Source organism: Meriones unguiculatus, chromosome 11 (genome assembly GCF_030254825.1).
Source record: "Meriones unguiculatus strain TT.TT164.6M chromosome 11, Bangor_MerUng_6.1, whole genome shotgun sequence".
NCBI lineage: Eukaryota > Metazoa > Chordata > Mammalia > Rodentia > Muridae > Meriones > Meriones unguiculatus.
The window spans coordinates 40,251,298-40,278,228 of record NC_083359.1 but is presented as its reverse complement, the minus strand read 5'-3'; the positions used below and the strand labels follow the sequence as shown (position 1 = coordinate 40,278,228).

The following is a 26,931-nucleotide window of genomic DNA, read 5'->3' as shown; positions in this document are numbered from 1 at the left end:
CCATACACACACTGTGGTAAGTATGCCATAAGGACCATACCCAGGAGCCACGAGGAAGCGGGCACTCAAAGGCGGCCAGCAGTCCCTCAGCTCTTCTGCACACTGGGCCAGACTGAGAGGTAGCCGAGGGATGATGGGCCCGGTCAGGAGAGGGCTGGAGTAGAGTCTTACCTGACATGGAGCGAACCCGGTCCCGGGCCCCACGGGACACCTGCTGCCCAGCCTGGGACTCCAGTTTTGCTGGTGCTTCCTTTGTCTGCCTCACGTGTGTGCCAGGATCAGAGCTACGGAAAGTGCCCATACAGAGTCAACACAGTCCCTCAGAGTTTCTAGGACCACAGTGTACACAGAAGGAAGGGCCAGTCACCTTGACTCTGGGCCACCCTGCAGATCCCCGGAGTCCAGGCCCAGCAATGATCGGGTGCCAGTTCCCACACTTGTTGTCACAGTGACAAGCTTATTTCCAACCAGCCAGGTTTTGGTCCTACCTCCTGCCAGGAGGAACTCTCCCACCGGGGACCTAAAAGAATAAGAGTGTCCACCTCCAGCTTGTAAGTGCAGGGTCAAAGGGAACTCCAGGCAGGGAATCGCAGCTCCTGAAGGCCACCAGGACCTCAGGAGCCGTCCTGGAGCCCAGAGCAGCTGCCACCATGGGCCTCCAGTTCAGCTACAGAGGACCAACTAGACAGCTGCCCCTCCCACCTTCAGTACCCCAGACCTGTAGGTCCTCACACCTCTTGGGAACCGCAGTGAAATTGGAGAACACGTATCGGGCCATCATGTCCAGACATGTTTCTGTGAGCTCCAAGTGGAGATTTTTCAGGTTGTCATCAGCCTGGGCCATAGAGTTCTCATCTGCAGACCCCAGGCTAGCGCTGGTGAGGGATGTCTGTATTCTGCTAGAGGGAGAAACCATGCCCAGGTCAGGGGTCAGGATCAAGGGAAAGACCATGCTGGGTCACCTACCACCAGGAGCCAAAGCTCAATGCATGCATGGCCGAGATGGCCTTGCTTAGAAAGCTCACCAGGCCCAGGGTGCAGCGGCCAGTGAAGCTACAACCTCACAAGCCATGTGGACCATGTCTCCCAGAGAGAAAGGGAGGTAGGAGCCTCACAGCCAAGCCCCTCTGTGTGGAGCACAGCTGAGAGTCTACCAAGACCGAACATCCCTCTCCCCAAAGCATATAGGAGTTAGCCATGGCTGCAGCACACAGCTTAGTCATGCAGACTTAGAGACCACAGGAGGACAGAGCAAGATTGCATTCTGCCCACAGGGCCACCTCCTGTCAAGGACGGGGAGTGGCTAAGCTTTATGTAGAGCTTGTGCTATGTGAACTGGGGTGACTGTTAAAGCGTCACTCATGACCCAAGGACCAGAGGAAGGCCTTTTGTAGGTTGGACTCTAATGTGAATGTCATAGCTCTTCAGCCACTTACAAGGAATCTGCCAGAAAAAGAATCGACAGGGGTTACTACTAAGCACCTCACTGTCCCCAGCTCGGAGGCCACACTGAGGTAGAAGCCCAAGGCAGGCGGCAGCAAGGGGCTGGGTCTCAGGGTGGGAGAAGCCACATCCACAAAGGTATGGAAGGTAAGGGAGAGATGCCCTAACACCAGTGCAGGCACAACTCACAGGAAAATGCTAGCACCTAACTACGCGGCAGCCTCCCCTCCCAGGCTGGCCTCTACTCCAGACCCCTACACAAAAGCCTCCATTTCCTCCAAGAGTGAAGCCCACGGAGAAAATTGGCCCTACAGAATGTGATGCCAAACTCAGGAGTGTGTGTCTGCCAACCTGCACAGGTGCAACGTGCATTTACAAAGCTCTTGCCCTTGTCTTTCAGGTACAAACCTGTGGGGGCTGGCGCTAGCCTCGCTAGCCTCCCAGTTTTCTCGGAGCAGCTACCCTAGCTCTAGCCAGGACCCTAGCCATCTAGCTTGGAGGAGGATCTCTGAGGAGGCTGCGCAGCCAACTGTGTTTGTACAGGGCTTGGACAGAATGCAACCTTCCCACCCTTCGCCACCAGGCTCTGCTAGGCTGGGGCCAGGTTGTCCTCCAGCTCTGGTCAGGGAGAGCCGCCAGCAGGCGAGGAGGTCATGCATGCAGCCCCATGCACCACCACCCGGGTGCTCACGGGGCCAAGCTCCAGGGTCTGTGCCCCCCGCCCGACACAGCCCCACTACCTGCGGACCACATGTTCAGACACACTGATGCTGCGGCACCGGAAGGCCTCGGCTGCACAGCTCTCTTTGAATTCTTTCACAGGTGGAGAGTTATTCAGGCCTTGTTTGGGGGCTCTGGCTATCCTCAAACTACCGGGCGAGGAAGGAAGCCCCAAGCCCCAGAGAGCCCAGCTCCCGGGAATGGGAGAACAAGCCATTGGAGGGGTGAGGAGGAAAGGTCCCAGGCCACAGGGTCAAGGTGGAGAGGTCCCGCGGGTGAGATGAACAAAAGAACCATGCCAAAGGACAGTGAGCAGGGAAGAAACAGAAAACAAAAATGCATGAAAATACAGCTTGTAAACGCGACTGAGAAAATGTAAGCTTTCACGCATGGTACCGAAACAAAAGACATTAGTGCAAATTAAATGTGTGGATCGCCCCGCACGGCAGATTCCAGGCTATGCTGATCAGACATCCATCCCTGCTTACCCCACAGACAGGCCTTGAGGCCAGGCCCTGGAACTCACTGTGGAAAGAGGCTAGTTCTCAACACAAGGCCCAAAAGCCCCTAAGAGAAGGCGGCTCTGGCCAAGGAAGGTCAAACTGACATTCTTCAGCCCCAGCAATGGGGCCTGAGTACAGGCTGCACTGGAAAGTGCCGTATCCCACCCAAAGAGAGCTGAGACAGCCCGCAGGAAGCGGGGCAGGCAGGGCAGCAGGGCAATGAGGTGCAAACAAGAACAATGAGGACTCGCACAGCTCTGCTTTCAGATTTGGCACAAGCGGCTGTGATGGTGAAGAGCGTGTCCCTGATGAGCAAGCTCTGGAGGAAGAGGGGTGGCTCTGGCTGGAGGCTGGGCTAGCCCAAGACCATGGGACCAGGCAGGAGATGACTCTGGGTTCTCCCTGGCCAGGCCCAAGTCACAGCTGCCATGATACATTCTTTTACTCCTCTTCCAGCGCAGCGAGACCCAGCCCTGTACATCTTGACTTCCAACACAACAATCTGGAATCCTGGCCTAGAGAAGCCAAGCCACTGGCATACGGGCTCCACAGGGATGGAGACTATAAGCCAGCCTAGCAAACGGGAGGTACTAGCAACTTTTCCAGGTCCTGCCCAAGGGCATCTTAGCCTCATGCCACCGCGTACAGTGACACCCCTTATTCCTAGTCCCATGTTCACTGGCCTAGAGGTCAGTAATCACGAGTCACAGCCCAGGGTCCCACCCCACTTGAGATCAGGCATAGCCTCAGCAGACCCCGAACCTTTTGGGTCTTTCATTAAGACTGGTGCTCCGTGCTCTGAAACTGTCCTTCTCAGGGGTATCATCAAAAGACAGGAGGACATTGGAACGCAGGCCCTAGAGTAAGGGTAGAGACATAAGCCATGAGAGGGGCCATGGGAGAGCAAATCAGCAGTTCTCTCCCCACACCTAGTGAGGTTGACCCTAGTGAGCCAGCTCCTGCATGTCAGAGCCTCAACCAGTTGCCACCTCCATCTATGACCCTGTGCATTACTTATGCCCCACTCCATCCACAGCCCCTGGGCTAACCTTAGTGATATAAGGGACAAAATCCTTCCGGAACGGCAGTCGGCACCTAATGAACCACATAGCTATGACGTGATGGGCCAGACACACGATGTACTGATTGAACCTGGCGGGAGAACACACAGAACCTCTAGTCTCCCTCTTACCACTTCAGGGAACTCTCAAGCTTGGAACTCAGCTTGACTCTGCACTTCAAGAGGCTCGGACTGGGCCATGGCTGGGAAGGGGAACCCAGGGCAACCAGACTTACTTGGAGGGGTTGGTGTAGGGCAGGGAGATGGCAAACACACTCGCGTACTGCTCTGCAGCGAAGTTTCTATAGAGGTGGGGCAGCCTGGCCAGAGCTGTGACAGATAACAGCCATCAGCCACGCCCAGGCCAGCCAGCAAGGACCACAGCTGCAGTGACCGACGCCAACACCCTGCACTTTATTTCCAAAAGTCAGGGCAGCTACCCACAGAAACCTAAACCTAACCTTCCTGATCCAGGCCTCAGCTCTCCATCCCAGAGACAAGCAACTTACGGTTTCTGCATCAAATCTAGCCCACAACCTGAAGCTATATGATCCATGGGCTGCAAAGATTTTGAGCATTTTTATAGGTTAGTAAGCAAAACAAGCACTGTGAGGCCCACTAAGTATCAACTTTCCACTCTGGGCCTTCTTGCCAAGTGCTGACCCAGGGTCTCAGGGTCTGAGGCTGCTGCTCCAGATACACAGGAGGTAGAAAAAAGGGGATCAGCACAATGCCCTGAACTTCTGGAAGTTCTGGCAAGGGAAGGATAAAGCAGGTAAGATTGGCAAAATCCCAGTGCTGTAAGGACAGAAAGGAGGCTTAAAAAAAGCAGTCTGGGTATGAGGCAGAACTAAGGATGACAGGCAGGCTAATGAGCAGATGGGAAAGGAATGGGCTGTCCTAGAGCAGACAGCAAAACACTGGGGAAGCTGGGAGGAAGGCCAAGGCCTGAGGCAGCACAAGTGCCAAGATGCAGGTTCCCCAGGAAGGCCAACCTGTATGCAGTCAGGAGGGACGGAGAAGTCGAAGGGTGTTGTCACAGGCCTAAATTCAAGGGTCCCACCCCACAGATACCTATATGCAGGCATACACAAGCAGAGACACACAGACTCACTAGACAAGAACTCCAGGAGGGGGATGGCCATGCTGGCTGTGGCGGAAATGTGTGTCAGCTTCACCACCAGGACAGGTAGTGCCTTGATGATGATGTCAGGCATCTCTACACTGCAGATGGCCAAAGCCACCACGCACTGGCTGGCACAGCGGTAGATAAGGCCTTGCTCCAAGCAGTAAACCATCTCACGCTAAGGGAAGCAAGATGTAAGACATAATGGGTCTGCCTGCCCCAAGCTGGCACGGTACCCCTGCCCTCTGCCCAGGAGGGCCAAGCTGCTCTGGTATACCAGGTACTTTCCCAGGCCTTATTTCCTTCTTTTGCACACTTTGAGATGCTTCTTGGAAGACAGTAGAAGCAAGTCTTAGAAATGCTCTGCAATGCCTAAGTAAGCCCACCCTCACAGATGGTACCCTACCCTATGGCCCATAGGATGAAACCAGCTGTCCTGGGCTCATAACCCCCATCATTCTGGGCATTTCAAAGAACTAGCCTTGAGGTGAGGCACCAACTCACCAAAAGCTCCATTTTGTTATGGAGACATAGCAGGATCTAGGGGACACAGGGAGGATGGCAGGCAGCAGCACAGGACAGAAATGAGCACTGCCGTGACGACAAAAGAAGTGACAGCCAGGGGTCCTGACCAACCCACCACACTTCTTAGAGCTGGTCTGGTCACTGGCCTCCAAAGCTAACAGAAGTGCTTCTGAGACGGGGGAGGGCGATGGGCACAGCCAAAGGTCACAGAAGGCCCAGAGCCTGAAGAGAGCTCACAAGTTCTGCGCCTGGGACCCAGCTGCCCACAGTCCCTGGTTGGCTGACAGGCAGTGGCCTGTAGCACTGAACAAAGCCAGCTGACCTCACCCTGGCCAGCTCATAGAGTGCCCCTTTGTCCCACTGTCCCTTTTTCCATGTCTCACCTGTCTGGTCTTGTCCAAATAGTTGTGGTAAGATATTAACGCTGTCAGCACAGGAACCACAGCCAAGTGCAAATCAGTTCTCGAGAAGCCTTCTGGAGTACCTCGGAGCCGCTCAAGGGTCTTTGGGGCTGAAAGCTAATATAAGACACTGCCCTGAAACCTCTGTTCCACAGCAGTGCTCCTCCGGAGCCCAGAAGGCAGAGGTCTTTGAGGAAACTCTCCTCTTGTAACAATGTAGCCAAAGTATGATCCCACCATCACAGGTGCTCTAGTCTAGAAGAGTCTTGAGGCATGTTCACTCAGCAACAGGTCTGTGGTGGCCTGAATGAAAATGACCTCTGTAGACTCGGGATGGCACGACCAGAGGTGTGGTCTCGTTAGAGTATATGTGCCCTTGATGGAGAAAGTGTGTCTGGGGTGGGTTGCGGGGGGGGGGGGGACCACAGTGGTTCAATGTCTTTTCCTGCTGCCTGCTGATCTGGATGTGGAACTCTCAGCTCCCTCTCCAGCACCATGTCTGCCTGCATGCCACCATGCTTCCCGCCATGATAATGGCCTAAACCTCTGAACTGTGAGCCAGCCCTAATTAAGTGCTTTCCTTTATAAGAGCTGCAGTGGCCATCGTGTATGCCTCTGCACACCACTCAATCCCTAAGACAGTCCTTGACCAGGGACCTCCAATATACATATCTGGGATGGAATGGGATCCCTAGGGCAGTTTTGGCATTGTAGCCTCTGCTAGCCCAGGAGCACCATCAAGGCTCATTCTGAAAGACACAAGATCCCAGCTAGGTAGTGGTGGTAACGTATCTGTGAGGAACATCCTATATTTTGGAGGAGAAAGGCTAGACTATAGCCTACTGCAAAGGCCCACCACAAATGACACAACAGGAGCTGTCACAGGAGCTGTGGTGGGCATTACCATGGAGCAGAGGGCAGAAGACAGCTGGTCAACATTGCAGGGGGAAGTGAAAATGAGGACTTTGTAGCGCAGAGACTCAGGCAGCTTGCTGAGCACCAGCTTCAGCACCTTCCAGTCGGTCTCCTAGGAGGAGGGTACTTGGTTAGGGCGGCAAGGCTCTCTAGACCTTGGTAACAGAAGACTCCATCAGTACTGAAGCTATGTGCTACTATACAGCTACAAGTCTACAGATTTCTGCTCCCTCGCCCACAGTGTATTTACTGAGCCTTGACCTCTGTCCCTCAAGTGTATTAGCAGTCACTGCTCAAAGAGAGCCTCAGACATTGGACAGTACCTTGGGCAGTGGCAGCTACCATCAGAACCAGGCTGAGTAGAGACCCAGCAGAGAGCTAATGCCTCCCCCATCTTAGTACAACTTAGAGCTTCCCCAGCTCTGGCTCTGTCCTCCCTCACCTGCCCAGGGATGGCCTGGTGACTTCCTGCCTTGGAACTATACAGGGTGTGGGGGGTCCCAATAGATACCCGTGCTTGAACTCCCTCTGCACCAGCTAAGCGCCTATACCGATACTGTGGCAGAAGAAAAGCTGAATCGTGGCTGAGGGTGGAAGGGAGCATAACAACTCCTAGGCCAAGACCGCTGGCTGACAGCCGGGGTCAGCCTAGAACCACAGACAGCCACCCACGGGGAGGATGTGAGCCACGGCTGACTTCTGCCTGGTTATCCCTCCATCAGGGATGGCCCACTCCCACAGCCAAATCATAAGCAGTCCTGACCATCGACACTCTGTGACAGGAGGCATGGGTATTCCTAAGAAACAGACTTCCAGCTCTAGCATCTCTAGGGACACTTGGGCCTTCTAGCCCGTCCAGTGCATACAAACATACTACCCACTTCTAGGCTTTGCTGACTCCTGTCTCTGTGACCTTCCTTACTTCTTAAGCCTGACCTCAGCTTACCTAGTAGATCCCCCTACAACACTTGTGTCCTCCCCATGGGGTGCATGCTGATCTAGGGTTACTGTTATCTGGCTACATATCTAAGTCCTGTTGCAAAACTTCAGTCACATAATGGTGAAGAGTTGAGTTGGTCTCCAGACTTTGATACACTTAGTATCAGTCTTCGCTAACAGGGCGGAGGAGTGGTCCCATCTCACCTGCTTCAAGCACTGCAACAGGACACGGAAGAGCAGGGAGTAGGGTAGGTGGCCGAGCCGCACAGCAGGGCCTGTAGGAACAGGGCTAGGTGGCCCAGTTGGAGGTGAAAGGGGCCCACTGGCCTTCTTCTCAGAGGCCCTATCCAGTTCCCTATGGAAGTAGATTGGACAAGCAACTGAGGCGTTACCACACTGTGCCAGTCAGAACAGACATGGTCCCTCCTGACCCCAGCTTGCTACTAGCAGCCCTTCGGGACATTTCTTCTTACATGAAACAACCCAAGTGGGGCAGGTTCTACCCAGTTTCATCTAATGAACAGATGAGAGAGGCAATGCCACACACACACATACGTGCAGTCACAGAGGCAGTAAGGGCTGAATCTCACGACCCCGTCCTTATTGGGCAGGCCCAGGCGATGCAATGAATCAGCCCGCAGTAGGAGCAGGAAGTCAAAGGCCTGCCAGGAACAAAATGGCCATTCAGTCACGCCAGGCAGAGAAATCCCACTCACTTAGCACCCTAAAGACAGCTGAAGTTGTAAGCTGGACCCTTAAAGAACAGCCTACCCACTGAGCCTGGGAGTCCTCAGAGCTTCCTTCTTAGTCACCAATACTCAGCAGAGGAATCAGGGTGACAAGCTGTCGGCAGCTGTCAAGCCCTGCCCAGCCCTGCCCTCCCCTCCCCTCTCCCTACCAGCTCCATCCAGGGAGCTCAGGCCACAGGTTACTGAGAGACTCTCAGCACCAGGAGCACTGGGACTATGTTTCAATCCTAGAGGCCAATGTGGCTCTATCCTGGACAACTGAGGAGTAGAGGCCAAGGAAAGGCAAAGTCCTTGGCAAAACAGACAGAGCAGACGCTGAGGAGGAAAGTGTCATGCACAGGACCCTTCCTAGACCACCAACTGTCTCTCTAGAATGTTATGCCACATCCCCAAGCCCAAGGCAGCATGCTAGGTCCCCAAGAAGTAGCCACCTGCCTGGTGATCTCACCTGGAGCCGGATGCTGCTGGCAATGGGCAGGGAGTAGCCGTGCTTATAGTGGAGCTGGATGTGGCTGATGAGTGTCTCATACACCCGGGTAGCGTGGCTGGCAGGCAGGGTGTATAGTTTGGTCTGCAGAGAAAGAGTGCACCAAGCCTGTGACTGCAGCCAGGGAGATGGTACCTCTGATCCAGGGAGACGAAACAACATCACTTCTCCAAAGACAGTCTAACAACAGCGCCATGTTTTCTCTATACCCCTCAGTGCCCATCTTATCAGCAGGGCATTAGGTAGCAAATCAGGAAACACATCTTAGTGATTACTGCACAGCACTGATCCACTCCTCATGGGCCATAAAGGGGTTTTTAGTCCTCCAAGACTAAGTGAAGTCAACAAGAGTAGCCTGGGTGGAACAAATGCATTGTGAGAGTCGTTATCCCACTGGAAGGGCCACTAGACTACCCCTCTTCCCACCCCATCCCAACAAGGCTCTGACCCTTCCTGGCAGGTGACAGGAAAACCCAAGAGAAAGGACTCAATGCTGCCTATAGCCCTGGGGAACCTGAGGAGTCTCCATGGTCTCTGAGCCTTGTAGGTGAGCAGTTTAGCTTTGGTTTGGGTTTTGATTGTTTGTTTTATTTTCCTGGCTGGCCTGGAATTCTCTTGAACTCAGGAGATCCGCTTGCCTCTTCCTCCAGAGTGCTGGGATTAAAGGTGTGTGCCACATTCTACTGTTCTTTTAAAGACAACTGACAATAACTATTTTTCCCTAGTCTCAGAACACATCATTCAAAGTCCTGCCCTAGACGACTTGAGGTGATAAATTTAACACGAACCACACCCACAATGGACAATTTGGGAAAGGACACATGGGGCCTCAGACATTGACTGCTGGCAGAGAATCTAACCACTCTGGGGGAGTCTACATGTTGAGCCAGGTGGGGCTACGTCATTTACAGTATAAGGAAATGACCAAGTCAAGACTTTGCCTCCGATGGAACGCTGCTCAGCCTATAGCCAGGAACTTGGTGTCATAGCTAGACTTCCGAGCTAGAACAAGAAACACCTTAAGAAATTCCCCTCCCACTGCAACCAGACCACGTGGTACATGGTAACCACTCCTTTCCAACAGAGCAGCGAGGCAAAGAACATGGAGCTCTTATGGAGGAAACCCCAAGAAGATCCCAGGGAATATCAAGCCACTGATAATGTACGTGCCAGTTGGGTGTGGTGGCCCATGACCATAACCTCCTAAGACAGAGGCTGGAGGATCTTCAGGAGTATGCCAGCCTAAACTATACAACAGGATCCTGCTTCAAAAGCTAGAGAGAGCCAGGTATGGTAGCTCATGACTTTAATTCTAACACTTGGGAGGCAGAGGCAGGCAGATCACTGTGAGTTTGAGGTCAGCCTGGTCTACATAGTGAGTTCCGGGACAGCCAGGGCTACATAGAGATACTGTCACTCAAAAAAAAAAAAAAAGTGAAGAATTGGCTTTGTAGCTAAAGTCATGCCACTAAGTATAACTGTAATGAAGGTTTTGGTGTCTTTAAAAACTCAGTTACGCTGTGTAAACAAGTTTTTGTCTTAATCCCAGGTGTGGGATATGGGGCTCCTTCAGACTGTCCACAACAGCAAACTATTTGCCTGCTGGGGTCACTGAGACGGGCTCTTTGCCAGCTGCAGATATTTTCATTCCAAGGACTCTGGAGAGGGAATAAATGCCAGAGCCCAGGGGGAAAGGGAGTGGCTCCAAGAAAGGAGGAGGCTGCTGCTCCTTCCCTGCTCCTCCTGGGATGATGATGGAGGTGGATGAGATGAAGTTGCAGATATCCTGAAATGATGATTGGACTTGCCCCAAAGAACCCAATGCCCGTAACTAGCAGCAAGTAGCTAAAGAGAACTTCCACCTCTCTCCCCACTAACCTTCTTTCTCTCCTACTTGGTGTTGGGGGGTTTGAAGGAAGGTAGAGGCATAAGAACCCCAAATAAAATAGATTAAAAAGTACACACAACGGGGGTGGGGGAGGCTGTGGAGATGTGAACATAAGGATGAGCATTTGGATTTCCAGAACCTACACACAGAAGGATGTGGTAGCACACATCTGTACTCCAGTGCTCCCAGGGAGGGACTGACGCAGAGGCAGCAGAATCCCTAAAAGCTGCTAGGCCAGCTAGCCTGGAGTACTCAACAGCAAACAATGAGAAACTGTCTCAAATAAGGTGGACAAAGAAGACTAACACGTAGCATTGTTCTCTAACCTCCAAGGGCACATTGTGGCAAGAGTGTGTCTATACTTACACACACAAACACATGCATGCACACACATGAACACTGAAAAAAAAAAAAAACCCAAAAAACTGTGAAAGCTTCTCAGATGTTTAGCTTCTCAAAAGCTAAACAGACTCAACATATGACTCAGCAATTCTTCCTAGGTACACACACTGGAAAAAGGTAATGGTATCTACACAACACTGTACAACAATAGCAAAGGAACAGAAGGCAGAAACAGCCTGTGTCCACCAACAGACTACAAAGTGGGAACCATGTACACAATCAACATCTTGAAAATAACGAAGCACTGAGACATGCAACAAGAGAGACAAACCCTGAAACGTGACGGCTGGTGAAAGCCAACCACAAACGACCACATATGTGAGTCCATGTGTGTGAGACATCTAGAACGGAAAACGTCTTCATGGAAGCAAATAGCGCATCAAGAGCTACCAGGTCCTTGGGAGGAGAAAATGGGGAGCAAGAGTCACAAATCCAGGCTAACTGATTGTAATTGGGTATGGTATCCCCGTCTTATAATTCTAGCACTCGGGAGGCTGAGCAGAGAAGACTGTCTGAAGTTCAAGGCCAGACTGGGCTACATAGTGAGACCCTCTCTCAAAAAATTAAAATTAAAAAATTAAATAAAATTTATTGTGGGATAGCTACACAGCCTTGTGAACATATTTGCAACCAATGAGCTGTTCATTGTAAATGGAAGGAACTGTACGATGTGTGAAGTAATCCCAACAGAGCTCTCCCCAAATTAAAATAGCTACAGAGCAAGAATGGGCTTTTTCTACTCAGTAGCTGTAGCAGGCACAAGTACTGACAGAACACAGCGGCAGCTCTGGGCAGCACAGACTGAAGAGCTGTCACACAGTAAGGACTCCCCCACTGCACACTGCAGGCCTCTCACAACTTGGGCACATCTTCACAGCGCTGCCCATTTTTAGCACCCTGAGAGCTAAACCTGTGAGAGCTGGATCTTCCCGGAGAAGCTTCCAGCAAGAGTGGACAAAGCTGGTCTGTGCACCCTTCCTGAGCACCCACCTGAAGGATGACCAGGAGTCCCAGGACTGCAGTCTTCACATCCTCCAGGGAGGCCGAGGATGCAGCCACATCCCTTTCTTCCAGCTCCAGGGGTGGAGAAAGTGACCGTGCCATGACCTTCCAAAAGACCAGCAGGTCAGTTCCAAATTCAAGGCTCCCAGGCAGTTACCCACAGACCTAACTCTACCACAAATACCTTCCCTTGTACTTCTCAGGAGGAAAGACACATTTTTACACAAGTGACTGTTCACAAACTACATTTCAAAACTAAAAGGACAAGTGGCTATCCTGTATCCAGCTCTGTGCTTTTCTCCAGATGTCCAGCCCAGATTCCTGAGAGTGACAAAATACTCATTTGCAAAGTGTTGCAGGTCGGACACTGGCAAAGTATCAAGGTGGCTCAGCACAACCACACCACACATCTCGGCTGGGAAGAAAGCCCTGCCCATGGCGACAGACACCAGTCACAATGGTAAAAATGGAGCAGAGTCCGGGGGATGCTCTGTCCACAGGGTGTTGTCCATGCCAGCCCAGCCCTCTAAGTGGCTCTCACCTTTTCAATGATGTCCAGCAGACTGTTGAAGTGGTGGGTGTGGCAGCCTTCTGCCAGGTCCACCAGCAGCTGGGTGGCCAGCTTTCGGACCTGGTGGTCTTTATCCTCAGGGATGTGGGAGAGTTGTGAGATGACCACCGAGTTAATCAGTTCCTCCTGCATTGAGCACAAACTGGAGAAGTTGAGCTTCTGGTCCCACAGTGGGCAGGGGGTACATTTCAGTCACACTGTGACTCCCTCAGGACAGACCCAAGGCAGCCACGTATCACACAAGGCTGCAGCGAGGCTGGACAATGAAGGGTACTTCCTTTAGCCTTTGTGAGAAGCTGGGTTCCATCTCCAACACACACATACACAAAGAAGCCTCCTCAGTGGACGGCCATGTATTAGTGTGTGAGTGAGCATGTGCTGGGCAAAGGGAAACGCTGGCAACAAAGAAACTACTGTGACAAGGACATTGTTATGAGAGCTTTCACAGAACTGGTTAAAAACAACAGGAAGAGAGCAGATAAAGACCGGCTCTGGTAAGAGAGAACAGAGAATCCAGAAGGCCTTCCTGAAAGGGCTTCCCACTCCACCCCGAGCGAGGATGGATGGGATTGTAATAGAGATAAGCAGAGTGCAATATGGGGCACAGAAAGGCTGGGAGGGGAGAGAGGAGAAACTGAGGAAGCGGGGAAGTCAGGCTGCCTGAGGGGCATTCAAAAGGAGAAAGATCTAAGGTGCAAAAAGGGCCACACAGAACGTCAAGCACTAACAGTGCTCCCCAAAGCAAGAACCCCACAGACTCGAGGAAGGAGGGAGGGAGGGGAAGGTACAGCAAGAAGACAGCTTAGTAGGACCTACGGCAGGCTGCAGCTGGTAATGGGGATGATGACAGGGAAAGGATTACAGAAACAACCGCCACCCACCAGACTGCCGGGGAGCGGGCAAGGACAGCTCAGCGGCTGAGCACCTTCCCAACAGGTGTGGGACCTGGGGTTCTTCCCCAGAACAACACACACAGAAGCAGACTTCTGAAGTCAAAGTAAAGACATTCCTGGGTTCTGAGCGGGGCTTAGGCCAGAGCTCCACAAGGACAAGTACCTACCTACCTCGCTTCTCGGCAGCCTCCAGGCCCAGCACAGGTCTGAGCAGAACATCACAATATAAATACTGAGTGAACAGGGAGGCGCAAAGGCAGCTGACAGCATGCCACAAAGGGAAGCCACTAGGACCACCAGCAGACCCCAATTCTGCTGGAACATGTACGAAACCCAGATGGGGGTGGAACCCAGAGCCAGCCCAGCCCCAGCACAATCACACCGCAGCCTTTAACTCTGAATACTCACCTCATAGAACTGCCTGTTAATGAGCAGCACGAAGGACAGCACATCCAGCACCTTGATGCGCACGGCACTTCGGCACTCATTCCTGGGAGAGGAACAGACTTGCTGCAGCTGGCTAAGACCACTTGAACCCCCAGCACATGTGCACTGGGCCCAGCCTCACGGTGGGCAGGGAGGCTCAACTTTGGACTACTCTCATGAACTCCACTGAGACCCATACCAAGACCAGGTAAAAGGGCTGCATTCTGAGAATCAGCTTTATGGACCAACATGTGGGCCCAGAGGACACTCATGGGTCAGAAAGGAAAGCCCAAACCCCTGAGGTCTTGGACAGGTCCCTGAGACAAAGGGATCACAGAGGCTCCCCTACCTGAAGAACCTCTCCATCAACAACTGCAAGTTCTGGATCCAGCCATCCTTGGCCGGGTGGATGGACTGGGCTCTGTAGGATATCAAGTTTAAGAGAGAGGATTCCTGTCAAAGGAAAACAGTTCTGCAGTCAGTGAGCCATCTGCCCTCTACAGGTGTACCAACTTGCCACTAGGCTGCCGACCCGGGAGAGTCCAGTTTGCTCAGAAATTAGCTACATCAAAGCCCGGTGAGGAATTAGCAAGAACAAATGTCTCCTGGAAGTGAGAAATTCATGTCAAATCGGTTGAATAGGATGGCAGTAAACCAAGTAATTCTGGCAAAATGACTGGTGCCCCCTGGGAGAACTGGTTTCTGTAGAACCAGCTCAGAATGTTCCTCCACTTTGGTGGGAGGAAATTGATGCTTAGGCTAGCACAAAGCTTTTTAACAAACCCACACAATCCTGCTAGCTGATGCCTGCCAGGCTTCCTGCTGAAGCGCAGATCTAGAAACACAGGTGCATGTCCGTCTTTTACTTGAAAATCAGAAACCATGGTTCCATGGGAACCATTCCACACAGCCCCAGCAGAACGGGGTCCTTACAGGTCTCTGGTCTGCATAGGTCTCCACCAGCTCATAGTATCTTTCCTGAGAGCCATGGAACTCATTCTGGTCACACAGCTCCTCCACAGTGGTCAGCAAGTCATGGACGATGGTCCTGAGTTCTGGGCTGTCCAGGTTCTGTGGTACCAAGACACAAAATATAAACTAATCTCCTTTACCCAGCTTGAGAGGAGCTACTTACAAACACCCCCACATACCACACACAACACCCCCCACACTTACATACTTCAGCTAGACCATCTGAGAGAGATGGAAATCACTGTTATCACCCATTTCTTACTACAGGAATGGAGGCTGAGCCTATGAAACCTGGTCTGGAAGGGAGAGCAAACAGGAGATGAAAATACTACAACTTCAAGCTTTGCATGCTTCTCCCAGGTTCCAGTGCCTTCAGTTTCAAGAGTGTGGCCTCCTACCTCCTCTACCAAGCCCAAAGTACCTCCTGGCTAGTCCACTTGACCAGTCACAACTCAACTTGGGTCTTACCAGGTCTCAGTTTTTGTTACCATTGGGCCGCCCCCTTTTCAGCCCCAGGCTGAGCTCATGCTAGATGCCAACCTCATCTCCCACAGCCCAGCCATCAGTGAATGTGTGGCACTGGTGTTTTCTTTACACTGTGGTCGACACTCACTGACACTATCCTCCGGTGTAGATGCAGCATAGATGCTCTGTAAATTGCTCCAGGGCCTACTCAAACCATGGAGGTGACTTGTCCTGTCACTTGGTCTGCCTTGGACAACTAGTTCAGCCCTTGCTCACCTACTGCATATTCCTGTCTAAAGCCAAAATGCAACACGCTTGGAAAAACAAGATCTATTCCTCAATAGAAGACAACTTGCCACCTCCAAACAGAACCACCAGCAAACAGACCCCAGGAAAGGCCACATTCACAGAAGAGTGCATGTACAACTTCCATCAGGGACAAGCAGCCTGTCTGGGATCTCATTCCTTCCCAGCATTTCTGCCTTACCTGGAGTTGCTGAAGCAGTCGTTCAATAATGTCCAGCAGAATATCCCAAGTCACAGCCTGGAGCTCCTTCCTATACTTCTTGATGAGTCTTGTTATGGACAGAACAATCTCATATGACACCACCTCATTAGGACAGGTCATAGCCTAAAACACAGTGCCAAGGAGCATAGAGGACCAGCTGCTTTTTGCTCTCACAGAAGAACGGTCCCTCCCAGCCTGTCTTAGGGGTGAGTAGAAAATGCATGGGTTGGCAGCACTTACCACACATGCCCACAGTTCATGTGTGGCACTCAGAAAGGTATCTGTTATGTAAGGCCCAAGGCCCAAGGCCCAAGGCCCAAAGCCTTCACCTCCAAAAGGCCTAAACTGGGGAGTCAGTAAACTTCAAATCCAGACCAGGAGTACTGTCAACGCACAAGCTAACAGGTGCTAAGTTCTGGTGTAAGCAATGCAATGAGCAAGACCACACCCTGCACCAGCACTCACAAGACCCCTGCAGGTCAGGAGACTGTGCAACCAAATGAAAGGCAGTTCGTCTGAAACTATGCTGCAAAATGAGGACCCCAGCTCACCAGGAAGCCATGAGAACTAAATACAAGCATACCCGGGAAGTTCTCTGAACGTCACAGAACAAAAGCAATGCTGTGGGGGAAGAGCTGGAAAGATCACTACTTGACAAATGAAACCAACACTGAGTGGGGGAACGCTATCCCCAGGGGCAACACTGAGTGGGCAGGAGACAAAACTCATAAAACACTTTCTTGAGAATAAAACCTCTTATAACCCTAAATCTCATCTACAGTTAAAAAGCAACTAACTGGAAATAGCTGCTCAGTTCTACCCCATAAGCCCCAGACCCACTGTGGTATAGAAAACGCCTTACCTCATAAAAAGATGGCAACACAGATGTGGGGGAGTTCTTGAGAGAATAGAGTCGGTGAGCTCCCCAGAGTGCCATCCCTACAAAGAACACGGCTCCTCTCAGCAATGGGGCATCTTCCATGTAGGATCTGAAAATGTTCCCCAGAAAGACAGATGTGAACAGAGTCCCAGCTCAGTATGGAACCCTCTAGCAGTGTTCCCAAGAGGCACCTTGCACTTATGGTTCAGAAATACAACTGGGGAAGTGGGCAGGGAGCAAAGAAACTAGCAGCAATTATGATTCCTATGCAATTCGTTCAGCCAGTCACTACTGATCACTATGGGTTATGGTTCACATTAGACACAGGAGTGACAATACCCTGAGCTTCATGGTGCTAACAGCCTGGCGGAAGACAGAGACTCAAGAATCCCACAAGAGCAGAGGCTGAACCTGAAACCACAGCTGAGAAGCCATGGACATAGTAAAAACTATTCTCGGGAGCCAAGCAGCTAACCACCATCTCAGGACCTCACAGGACATTCAGGACTCAGAAAGGTGAGAAGAACATTTTACCAGGAATAAAGGGTATACGTAAAGATCCAAGAAGGAAAAGGCAAGAGGTTTACGGGGCTAAAATGGAGGTAAGACTACCACTGGGTCTGTTTCATAGGAAAGACCATTACGACCTCAAGTGAAGTCTAGAATGGTGAGATCTGTGTAAGAGAATCCCTGTTTGGCTGCTCTACAACAGTATACTTCAAGAGGCAATGGTGGAGGTCAGGGAGCAGCAAAGGGGGAGTTCTGATGTCGGTGTCTCCCAGACGTGGGCAAACCTGAGTCACCCCTTGGGATAAAAGCACCAGGACTGGCGATGCCTTGGCTATAGGTGAAGGTGAGGACATCAGGTTAGTGCCGTAAGTGTAGATTTGAGGCAGGGTGGGAAGGGGCCACACCCTGACCATCAGGGTTGGGATGTGAACATCCTGACTGGACTGGTAGAAGCAAAAGGTGGGATGTCATATGCAAAACGCGGAACAGCTACCCGAAAAGAAAAACAGGAAAACCCCAACCTCACCAACACCAGCCAAGCATCTAAAGCCTCCTCTGGATCCTAGCCACCCATCCTCAGCAGGCACCGCACCAGCATGGTCACACTCACCTGTCTTCCATGATTCGGCACATGTTGTAGATGGCACTGTGACCCAGGTGGGTGCCTAGAAGGTTACGCATCAGCTGAGACAGAACACATACACCCTAACGGTTAGCGATGTAAGCCCTGGCTCAAGGGGAAGGCCCAGCCTCAGCCTGCCTTACATGGACATTGCCCTGCAGCCCCGCCATGCTGCTAGCTCACTGTGTCCTCCTTCCAAATACAAAAGATTACAGGGGCCTCAAAACATTTCCAAAACCTGGGCCTCAGCTCAACCACCTACTAGGAAATGGCCAGGAATACCCTCAATGGGTCACTGCCTGGTGATTCCACAGCTATGGCAGCATTCGCTGTCCTATCAGGTGCTCGCAGCAGACCTTGTCCTGAGGAAGGAGCTCCCAGAAACAGCCTGGGAGATGCCCACCTTCCAGCAAGGCTCACACAGCTCCTTGACATTGATGGTACGGCAGAGGGTGATAATGAACAGAGGCAGGCTCTCAGCTGGCAGGCAGTTGTAGCAGACCACAGCATCCAGCACTTGCAAGGACACCTGAAGGAGGACTGAGCATCATCATGGTGCTCCCAACTCTTGCCCTCCTCTCTCCCGCCCAAACAGCCTCTGTAGGAACCACAGTGCAAGTGAGCAAGAGTAAGTGTGTACTTGGGAGGCGCTGTTACCTACCATCCTGCTACTTCCCGTCCTGAGCTATTATTCCATGATGCAGATCACCCAACTGTCCTGACAGAGCATACTCCTACAGCTCAGAAAAGCTGAGCAGCCTCCAGAATCCACACAGCCAGAGAACGGTAATAGGGCTTGACCCAATGCCCTAGCCTCCCACAAATAAAGCTGGGAGTTACTGACCTCAATGTCCACAGAGGACACTGTCTGGATGCATAACAGACAAATCATGCTAGAGAAAAAAAAACACTCAAGTCAGTTCAAATAGTGTTTCCCAGAAGACTCTTCATTTCTTGTTCAATGCACGGTTATTTGAATGGTTTGTCCTTACGGTGCCTGTTCTATGCAAACCACATACCCAGAGTTGAGTACATGGTGTAAATAAAACAAAACCTTTGCTTTAATGGATATATACAAGATAATTTCAAAAAAAATAGGGCTGGAGAGATGGCTCAGTAGTTAAGAGCATAGTCTGCTCTTCTGGAGGACCCAGGTTCAATTCCCAGCACCCAAATAGTGGCTGTCAACCATCTTTAACTCCAGGACCAGAGTATGGCATCTGTGATGCCTTTTGGTCTTTGCAGGCAGTGCACATACATACAGTACACAGACATAAATGAAAGCAAAATACCTACGTACATGAATAAGTTATTTAAAATAAAGTAAAAATAATGATGAAAAAAGCTGGGTATGGTGGCATATAATTTTCATCCCAGCCCTCAGGAGGCTGAGGTGGGTGGACCTGTCTGAGCTGAAAGCTCAGCCTGGTCTACGCAGTGAGTTCCAGGGCAGCCAGGACGATATGGTGAGAGCCTGTCTAAAACATAGAAAATGAAGTACTCACTGCATAAACCTAGAAACCTGAGTTGTACTCTCAGAACAAACATAAAGGTAGGAAGGAGAAAACAGACTCCACAAAGTTGTTCTCCGACCTCCACACGTGTGCCATGGGACACATGAAAACACAGTAAAAGATAAAAATAAAAATATGTGGTCATGCCAACTGGTGGTGGTGCACACTTTTAATCCCAGCACTCAGGAAGTTGAGGCAGGCAGATCTCTGTGAGTAGGAGGCTAGCTGGGCCTACAAGGTGAGTTCCAGGACAGCCAGGGCTCTACAGAGTTTACAAAGAAACCCTATCTCAGAAAAAAAAAAAAAATGTGTTATGTCCACTGCCAACCTCATTTATTTGGAGGCACAAAAGGTTTCACCGACTTTATTCACTCTGCAGACCTAAGCTTAAGACTCAAGCCAATGGAGATACTGGCAAAGGACCACTAAAGTTTTGTTTTGCTTTTTTTCTTTTGGAGCTGTGGGTGGAAACCAGGGTATTGCATGCTAACAACAGTTCCACCTCTCAGCTGCACCTCAACGCTTAATTAGCTTTCACTTACTGAACCATTGATGCAATGTATTCATCAAGGTAACAGCTGTTGAATTTGACCAGGTTCACGAGTACCAGAAGGAATTCTGAGGACAAGCCGACATCCATCCATTGCAGGACAAACTCCGCTGTAGGAGAAAAGCTGAGGCTATACTCCTCCTCCCCAGGGAAATTAGCCTGTAGCCTATTACTGTAGCACACTGGACCCAAGGAGGCTCAGCAAGAGTCTGAGCAAGCCCTGCACAGATACTTGCTCTGCGTGGGTGTTGGAGCCGAGCTGACAGGAGCAGCATGCATTCCATTCAAGGCTTGACTCCACTGCAGGGGACACAGACATTATAATTCTTGCTCAGGAGGCAGGTTCTTTGGAAATTCCCAACCCCACAAGAATCTCAGGGAAAGACATAGGCAAGGCTGCAGGCCACACAGCCTTAGGAAATCTGAGGGCAAAGCGTAACAGCACCTGTCCCAGAGGCAGAACGGCATAGTCCCAAGCTGACTTCCTCCCCAGTCTTTCCTTCTTTCCCCACCGAAGCGAAATGAAGCCTTAAAGCTTCCTGAAGCCTCTTCCTGCATTTGACAGGAGGAAGGGCAGAAACCAGGTGGGATGTCAAGTAACACTAATGTGGCAGTGACAACACAGATCCAGATGACAAGGAGGACAGGACGAAGGCACTCAGCACCCTCTCCAAAAACAAAAGCACCCCCATTTCAAAAACACCTCTGGGCCCTGCTAGCCAAAGACTTCAAGCAGCAGCTCTGCAGTGAATCCTATTGCGGCATCTGTAAGCTCTGATACAAACGGCAATATGGTCCTGAGCTTCCTGCAGGCCACCTCATGAACTGCAGCACCCTTCCAGACTCACAGGGAGGCCTCTCTCACCCCAGGGATCTCTGATTCCCAAGGCCAGAGAAACCTCATACTCTGTGTGATACCTACCCAGTTCTTCTTCCAAGTAGGTAATGTGCCTTCCATTATCTGTGAGGGCCTTAAAAACTTCTAGCCTTTCATGGAGATCTTCATTGGAGGGGTAATCCTTGATCACTTTGAAGAAGAGGGCTCTGAGAACCCCCAAACGCTCACCCTAAAGACAAAATCATGAGGTCAATAGAGCCTTTCCAGCATTTGCCATACAGCTATCAAAAAGGCAAGTAGTATATCAGGTCCCACAACTCCAGTCATGACCTCTTCTTCCTCTAGAAGCACCTTATGAATGGCAGGTCAGCAATATTATGGGGCTCAGATGGGGGGAGGGAACAGAGGCACTGGACAACAGCTGACTGGCATGCCATCTTAGGGATAATTATACCACCTTAGGGATAATCTTTTTGTGCATTGTGTGAAGACTGTCCTTGTATTATTCAAACGCTGATTTCTGTTCTGGCAGAGATCTGCTTATAGTCAGAGATCTGATTACAGCTGGACTATGGTATTGTCATTATTATGAAGCATCCACTGTCTTATGTTGTGGACATTTTGGTTTATGATATGTAAACATGTTTTTGTTATAATCCCAAGTGGGGAATTTTAGTTTGTCCATACCTGTTAACTGCCTTGTGTGAAGCGTGGTCTGCTAGCTGGACTGAGGACTTTCAGGGGTATACATATGATACCTCAGAAGAAAAAAGTGAGGTTGCTTGGAGGAGTTGGAGGAGAACTGCTTGCTGCTGGTTTGTCCTGCTGCTGTGTTTGCTGTCTACCTGGACTTCTGGATTTCCTGATGCCCCCAAAAGTATCCTATGACCCTACCCAGCAAGAAGTAAAGAGAGCTATGTCCCCTTTCCCTTACAATCTTTTTCCCCCTGGGGTTGGGAGGTTGGAAGGGAGGTATAAGTTCTAAGGAACCCACAAATAAAATACAGTTTGAAAAACTAGCACTTAGAGTCTTAGTATTTTGATAGTCTTAGTATTTTGTAAACATGGTTCTCCATCACCTTCTGATTGGTCAAATAAAGAGCTGAACAACCAATAGTTGGACAAGAGAGGAAAAGGCGGGACTTCTGGGCCCAGTGAGAGTCTCAGGTGGGGAGCTAGAAGAGTCACCAGTGGAACACAGATGAAAAAGCAGGTGCCAGAATGAGACTAAGATGGCAGGTAACGGGCCATGTGGTAAGATGTAGGCCAGGCCAGTATTACTGGGATAGAATAGCTGAATATCTGTCTATCTATATGCCCTAAGCTTCTAATAAATATAAACGGTCTCTGTGTCATTCAGAGCAAGACTGGGCATAGAAAAAACACATGGTTACACAATACTTATTGTATCAAGCTTTGAACATGGCTGGGGACAGGCACACAGTAGTGACAATAAAGCTCCTGCTTCTGGCCTAACTCTAGAGTCGGGACAGACAAACGTGTACTCATATTGTGAGAATAAAGATCTAGCCCCAGAGGAGGTGCTATAACCCTTAGGAAAGACACCATAGCCTGAGTGCTGAGTGCAGTAAGAGTAAGGAAAAATCTCTCTAAGAGGCCAGACTATCAGGAAAGAGAGTGGCCTAGAGGAAGACCCTTCCAGGAATGAGCAGAGGGACTATAGGGATTGATGGGTCAGCTGAAATCTAAGTGGCTAGAGAATGAAAAGCAGAGGGAGTGACCATAACGGGAAAACTCGTCAGTAAGAGCAAGCTAACAATGGCCATACTCTAGACAACCTGTACAAACTACTTGTGCCATCCCCAGAAGAAGATACAGCTGACATTCTCTATTCTCAGATAAGATGGAGGCTCAGGGAGCTGCAGTGACTGGCCAAGATCACCAGACATGAGCTGTAATACCAGCACGTCCCCACACCCAGTTAGGCTCCAGAGCCTGTTATCCACTAGACCCTGCCCCTAACAGACCACCAAAGACAAGAGTGCAAACAGTGATGGTCTGCATTCATCCCATAGTCACCCAGCTCTGCCCTTACCTGTCCCTGCACAATGGCCTTCAACAAGGCAAGAACTGCATGTCGGGCCTCCGGTGGCCGCTCTGGCTGCAGCAAGTCTGCGACAGCCTTCCAAAGTGCTTCCACTGCATGCTGCCATAACAAAGAGCAGACAGTGATAAGGGTGTGATCGCCAAAATCCTGAGCTCCTCGATCAAAGAACAGAATAGGGTCTTCTGACTTAACACTAGCTCTACGAGAGCCTTTATTTTGAGTACTTTCTGATGTTCACGGTGACAACAGACGTTCGGACCATTTCAAACCCAAGTCTCTCTCTCTGTCTTTCTCTCCCTCCCTCCCCCACCTCTCTCTGTCTCCTGGTTTTCTGAGAAAGAGTTTCTCTGTATAGCTCAGGCTGGCCTCGAAGTCAAAGATCCACCTGCCTCTGCCTCCCAAGTGCTGGGATTAAATGTAACTTTTTTTTCTTTTCCTGAGACAGGGTTTCTCTGTATCAGGATAGCCTTGGCTGTCCTGAAATTCACTTTGTAGATGAGGCTGGCCTCAAACTCACAGAGCTCTGTCTATCTCTACCTCCTGAGTGTTGGGATTAAAGGTGTGTGCCACCACAACTGACATCTGGCCAAGTTTCTTTAATGGGCCCCAGGTCACAGTCGAGGAAAGGGAGAACAGGCAGGACAGGGAAGCAATTCTGGCTTCCCCAAGACTGCCAGGGAAGTCCCTAGTAGCTCTCCTCAGGTTCAGAGCATTGAGTCGCTCAGAATCTGCAGCAGATGAGCCCTGCACATGCACCTGCCCCAGAAACCTTACTCCAAAGTGTTCCTGCAGGAGTCAACCCTACTAAATGTTAAGAATTCACTCCGAACCCAGATAGTGGTGGCCCAAGCCTTTTATCCCAGCACTCTGGAGACAGAGGCAGGTGATTCTTTGAGTTTGAGGCCAGCCTGGTCTACATAGTGAGTTGTAGGTGAGTGAGGGCTACACAGTGAGTCCCTGTCTCAATCTCCACCCCCAGTGACCACCAAAAAGAGGATAAGCAGACACGCATATCCATAACCCCTTTTGAAATTCAGGGGAAGCCCATTCCTTTTGCTGCCGCCAAGACAAGTCTCTCAGGATTGTACACAGGCATTTCTAGAAGCTTCCACATCACTGAGATGAAAGCTAAATTTCTCTAAAATGGTAAAAATTGAACCATTACAAAGCCAGGTGTCTGACATACACCTGTAATCCCATCCTATACTGAAGAAGCCGAGGAAAGAAAACCATATCAAGTTCAAGGTCAGCCTGAACTATACAATAAATACTAGGCTGGCTCGGACTACATAGCAATTCTCAAAAGAAAAGAAAAGAGAAAAGAAAAAGAAAAAAGCTCAAAAGAGCAAACAGCAAATTGAAGGATCCAAACAACCTGGAACTGGCATGCAAAACTCCAGCAGTATAACTGAGGCAAACCTACCTCTTCAAGTTTCTTAGTTTTTGCCACATCACAGATCTGCCCTATCATTCGGATGCGATTGTTGAGGCCACATTCACCGCTAAGTTCCTAGAGAAAAGAAAAAAGGAAAAGGGGCATGCTTAAAAGGTCTCCTTAACTGCCAGTCATAAACCACCTATAAGTTGTTCTACATTTTACCTATAAACCAATGTGGTTTTTTTTCCCCTTTCTTTCGGTTTTTGTTTTGTTCTGTTTTCAGACTGGGTTTCTCTGCATAGCCTTAGCTGTCCTGGAACTTGCTCTGTAGACCAGACTGGCCTCACAGAGATCCACCTGCCTTTGCCTCCTGAGTGCTGGGATTAAAGGCATGCACCAGCCCCCTAGGCTGATGTGTTTTCCCTGAGATGAGGTTTTGCTATGAATCCCAGGCTGTCCTTGAATTCACATTATAGCCCAAGGCCAGGCTCAAATATATGATAATTCTCCTGTCTCAACCTCACAAGTACTGGACTACAAGGAGAAGCCACCTTATCCAACTATAGAACTTTTTGTTTTGTTTTTGATGAGTATGTAGCCCTAAGTGGCCCGGAACTCACTGTGTAGATAAGTCTGGCTTCAAACCCACAAAGATCTAACTGCCTCTGCTTTCAGGATTAAAAGCATGCACCACCAAACCTGACTAGCTGTACATCAGAATTCATGGAAGAGCTTACTGCTCCAGCTCTTGGACTACAAGGGCAACTTTATGCCCCTAATTGAAGTTTTGTTGGATAAAACTTACATAACATAAAATATACCATTATAACAATTTTATTTATTTATTCATATTATTTATTCATCTATTTATCCTTTTATGTGACCCCAGCTAGCCTGGAACTCATGCCCAGACTCTGAGCTCAAGGTGATCTTCCTGCTGCAGACTCCCAAATGCTGGGGTTATGGGCATGAACCACCACCAGCCTGGCTACTGCACTAATTTTAAACTGCAAACTTTAGGATTATCACAAGGCTCACAATCACCTCCACTATTTCAAGAATGTTTATCACACTAAAAAGGAACCACATACAGTTCCTTCAGCTGCAACTTGCTTGTTCTGGACATTTCATACACTGGATACACGAGATTCATGAGCCATGAGGCTGTCTATGACCAGCTTCCTTCACTTTACATGCTTTCTATGATCCTTCAAGTTGGGGCATGCATCACTACTTGATGCTTTCTCCTGATAAATCATACCCCGCAGAATACAGATGTACCATAGATAGTTACAACCTTAATCAAATGATGAGCATTTGGTTTGTATCAGAGTTTCAAGTACAAAAGTTCAACAATTATTTATGGGCAAAACATACACGCAAGTAAGACACCCATACACATAAAATAAAAATCAAATAGGTGGACAAACATAGATTATAGCTCTTTTTTTGGTTTGGTTTGTTTTTTCGAGACAGGGTTTCTCTGTGTAGCCTTGGCTGTACTGGACTCTTTGTAGACCAGGCTGGCCTTGAACTCAGAGATCCACCTACCTCTGCTTCCCAAGTGCTGAGAGAGAACAGAATGTCCATCATGACAGTAAACAAAATACATTTTCATGGATCACCTAAAGCAAGTGTGCTAGAGCAGGTCACCAAGATCTTGAGGAAGGACATGTATGTATGTCTCCACAGAACTGGAGACAGCAGCCCTGTGCAGCTGGTCACCAGCAAGCCGTCACCCCCAGAACCAGTGACAAAACCAGCCTTCCTTGCACTTCGTGCTGGGCTAGCCAAGACAGAGGCTGCTCACTCACTCTCAAGATTTCGGCTGTGATGATAAACTCCGTCTGTTTGCCTTCTGCACACCTGGGATTTGGCCTTGATGTTCCCAATCCCAACAGTATCTTAAACTTCTCCTTCAAGCCTGAATCTTTGCTTGCTGGTTTGGCCATGCTGGGCAGGGCAGTACTAGAGATCTGCTCTGTGCAGAAAAGAAACAACAATAAACATTATTTGATACACCTGAGGAAGGGCTCTCTGTTCTCCTGCGCTTGATGCGGTTGCCAGGATCCTAGGTCTAGAAAAGGCAATAACCTGTCCTCCCTACTGCCCCTGGGGCAACTCAACCCCATGCAGGCGGGACTCTGCCACAAATCAACCCTGGAGGTAGAGGCCTAATCCAGCCTATAATCTACCCCTAGACTACCGCCGTGGGGTGCACACAGCCACGATGATTGCCATTAGTTTTCTCCTGTATGAAGGAGGAGCTTTCTCTGAGGACAACAGAAGCAGAGGCCCGTTCACACCCGCAAAGCAGGGCTTGGAGCACTGGAACTTGTCAGCGGTGGGCGTAGCCGGGGCCTGGATTCAGAGGGGCAAGCTCCCCTTCAGGCCATCGCAACGCGACCATACTATCACCCCGACCTGCACCAGCATTCGGAGCCTCACGGGCTACTCACCCCGCGCGCGCCTTCCGCGCGCAGGACCTCCTGCAGCCAGGAAAGGGCGCACACCCCCGGCCCAGGGCAGCTGCCGGAAGACCAACCTGTACTTCCGGGGGCGAGAGCTGCGTTGAG

The 26,931-nt window shown here is 50.2% G+C and overlaps 1 protein-coding gene across 13 annotated transcripts in view; it reads right to left on the bottom strand.

Annotated features, from left to right (window-relative positions):
* Tsc2 (TSC complex subunit 2) overlaps positions 1 to 26,921 on the bottom strand; it is a 34,971-nt gene extending 8,050 nt beyond the window's left edge. For 2 of the 13 annotated variants that reach the window (XM_021644741.2, XM_021644744.2), the window contains exons 1-29: positions 26,815 to 26,921; positions 26,170 to 26,336; positions 24,401 to 24,487; positions 22,966 to 23,076; positions 20,994 to 21,138; positions 20,064 to 20,181; positions 18,852 to 18,900; positions 18,411 to 18,536; positions 17,996 to 18,069; positions 16,858 to 16,984; positions 15,975 to 16,118; positions 14,984 to 15,121; positions 14,400 to 14,503; positions 14,033 to 14,114; positions 12,702 to 12,857; positions 12,149 to 12,265; positions 8,830 to 8,952; positions 8,188 to 8,294; positions 7,837 to 7,987; positions 6,683 to 6,805; positions 5,761 to 5,895; positions 4,841 to 5,030; positions 3,963 to 4,056; positions 3,716 to 3,818; positions 3,429 to 3,523; positions 2,184 to 2,312; positions 735 to 899; positions 368 to 520; positions 172 to 284 (exon numbers count right to left, since the gene is read on the bottom strand). In XM_021644741.2, the coding sequence (XP_021500416.1) occupies positions 172 to 284; positions 368 to 520; positions 735 to 899; positions 2,184 to 2,312; positions 3,429 to 3,523; positions 3,716 to 3,818; positions 3,963 to 4,056; positions 4,841 to 5,030; positions 5,761 to 5,895; positions 6,683 to 6,805; positions 7,837 to 7,987; positions 8,188 to 8,294; positions 8,830 to 8,952; positions 12,149 to 12,265; positions 12,702 to 12,857; positions 14,033 to 14,114; positions 14,400 to 14,503; positions 14,984 to 15,121; positions 15,975 to 16,118; positions 16,858 to 16,984; positions 17,996 to 18,069; positions 18,411 to 18,536; positions 18,852 to 18,900; positions 20,064 to 20,181; positions 20,994 to 21,138; positions 22,966 to 23,076; positions 24,401 to 24,487; positions 26,170 to 26,307 (3,397 nt within the window). In that variant the 5' untranslated portion in view covers positions 26,308 to 26,336; positions 26,815 to 26,921. Of the gene's footprint in view, positions 1 to 171; positions 285 to 367; positions 521 to 734; positions 900 to 2,183; positions 2,313 to 3,428; positions 3,524 to 3,715; positions 3,819 to 3,962; positions 4,057 to 4,840; positions 5,031 to 5,760; positions 5,896 to 6,682; positions 6,806 to 7,836; positions 7,988 to 8,187; positions 8,295 to 8,829; positions 8,953 to 12,148; positions 12,266 to 12,701; positions 12,858 to 14,032; positions 14,115 to 14,399; positions 14,504 to 14,983; positions 15,122 to 15,974; positions 16,119 to 16,857; positions 16,985 to 17,995; positions 18,070 to 18,410; positions 18,537 to 18,851; positions 18,901 to 20,063; positions 20,182 to 20,993; positions 21,139 to 22,965; positions 23,077 to 24,400; positions 24,488 to 26,169; positions 26,337 to 26,814 lie in introns of those variants that run through there. The other 11 variants (XM_021644743.2, XM_060364007.1, XM_021644742.2 and 8 more) reach the window with 7 other exon arrangements.
* Between the last annotated feature and the right edge of the window lie 10 nt (positions 26,922 to 26,931).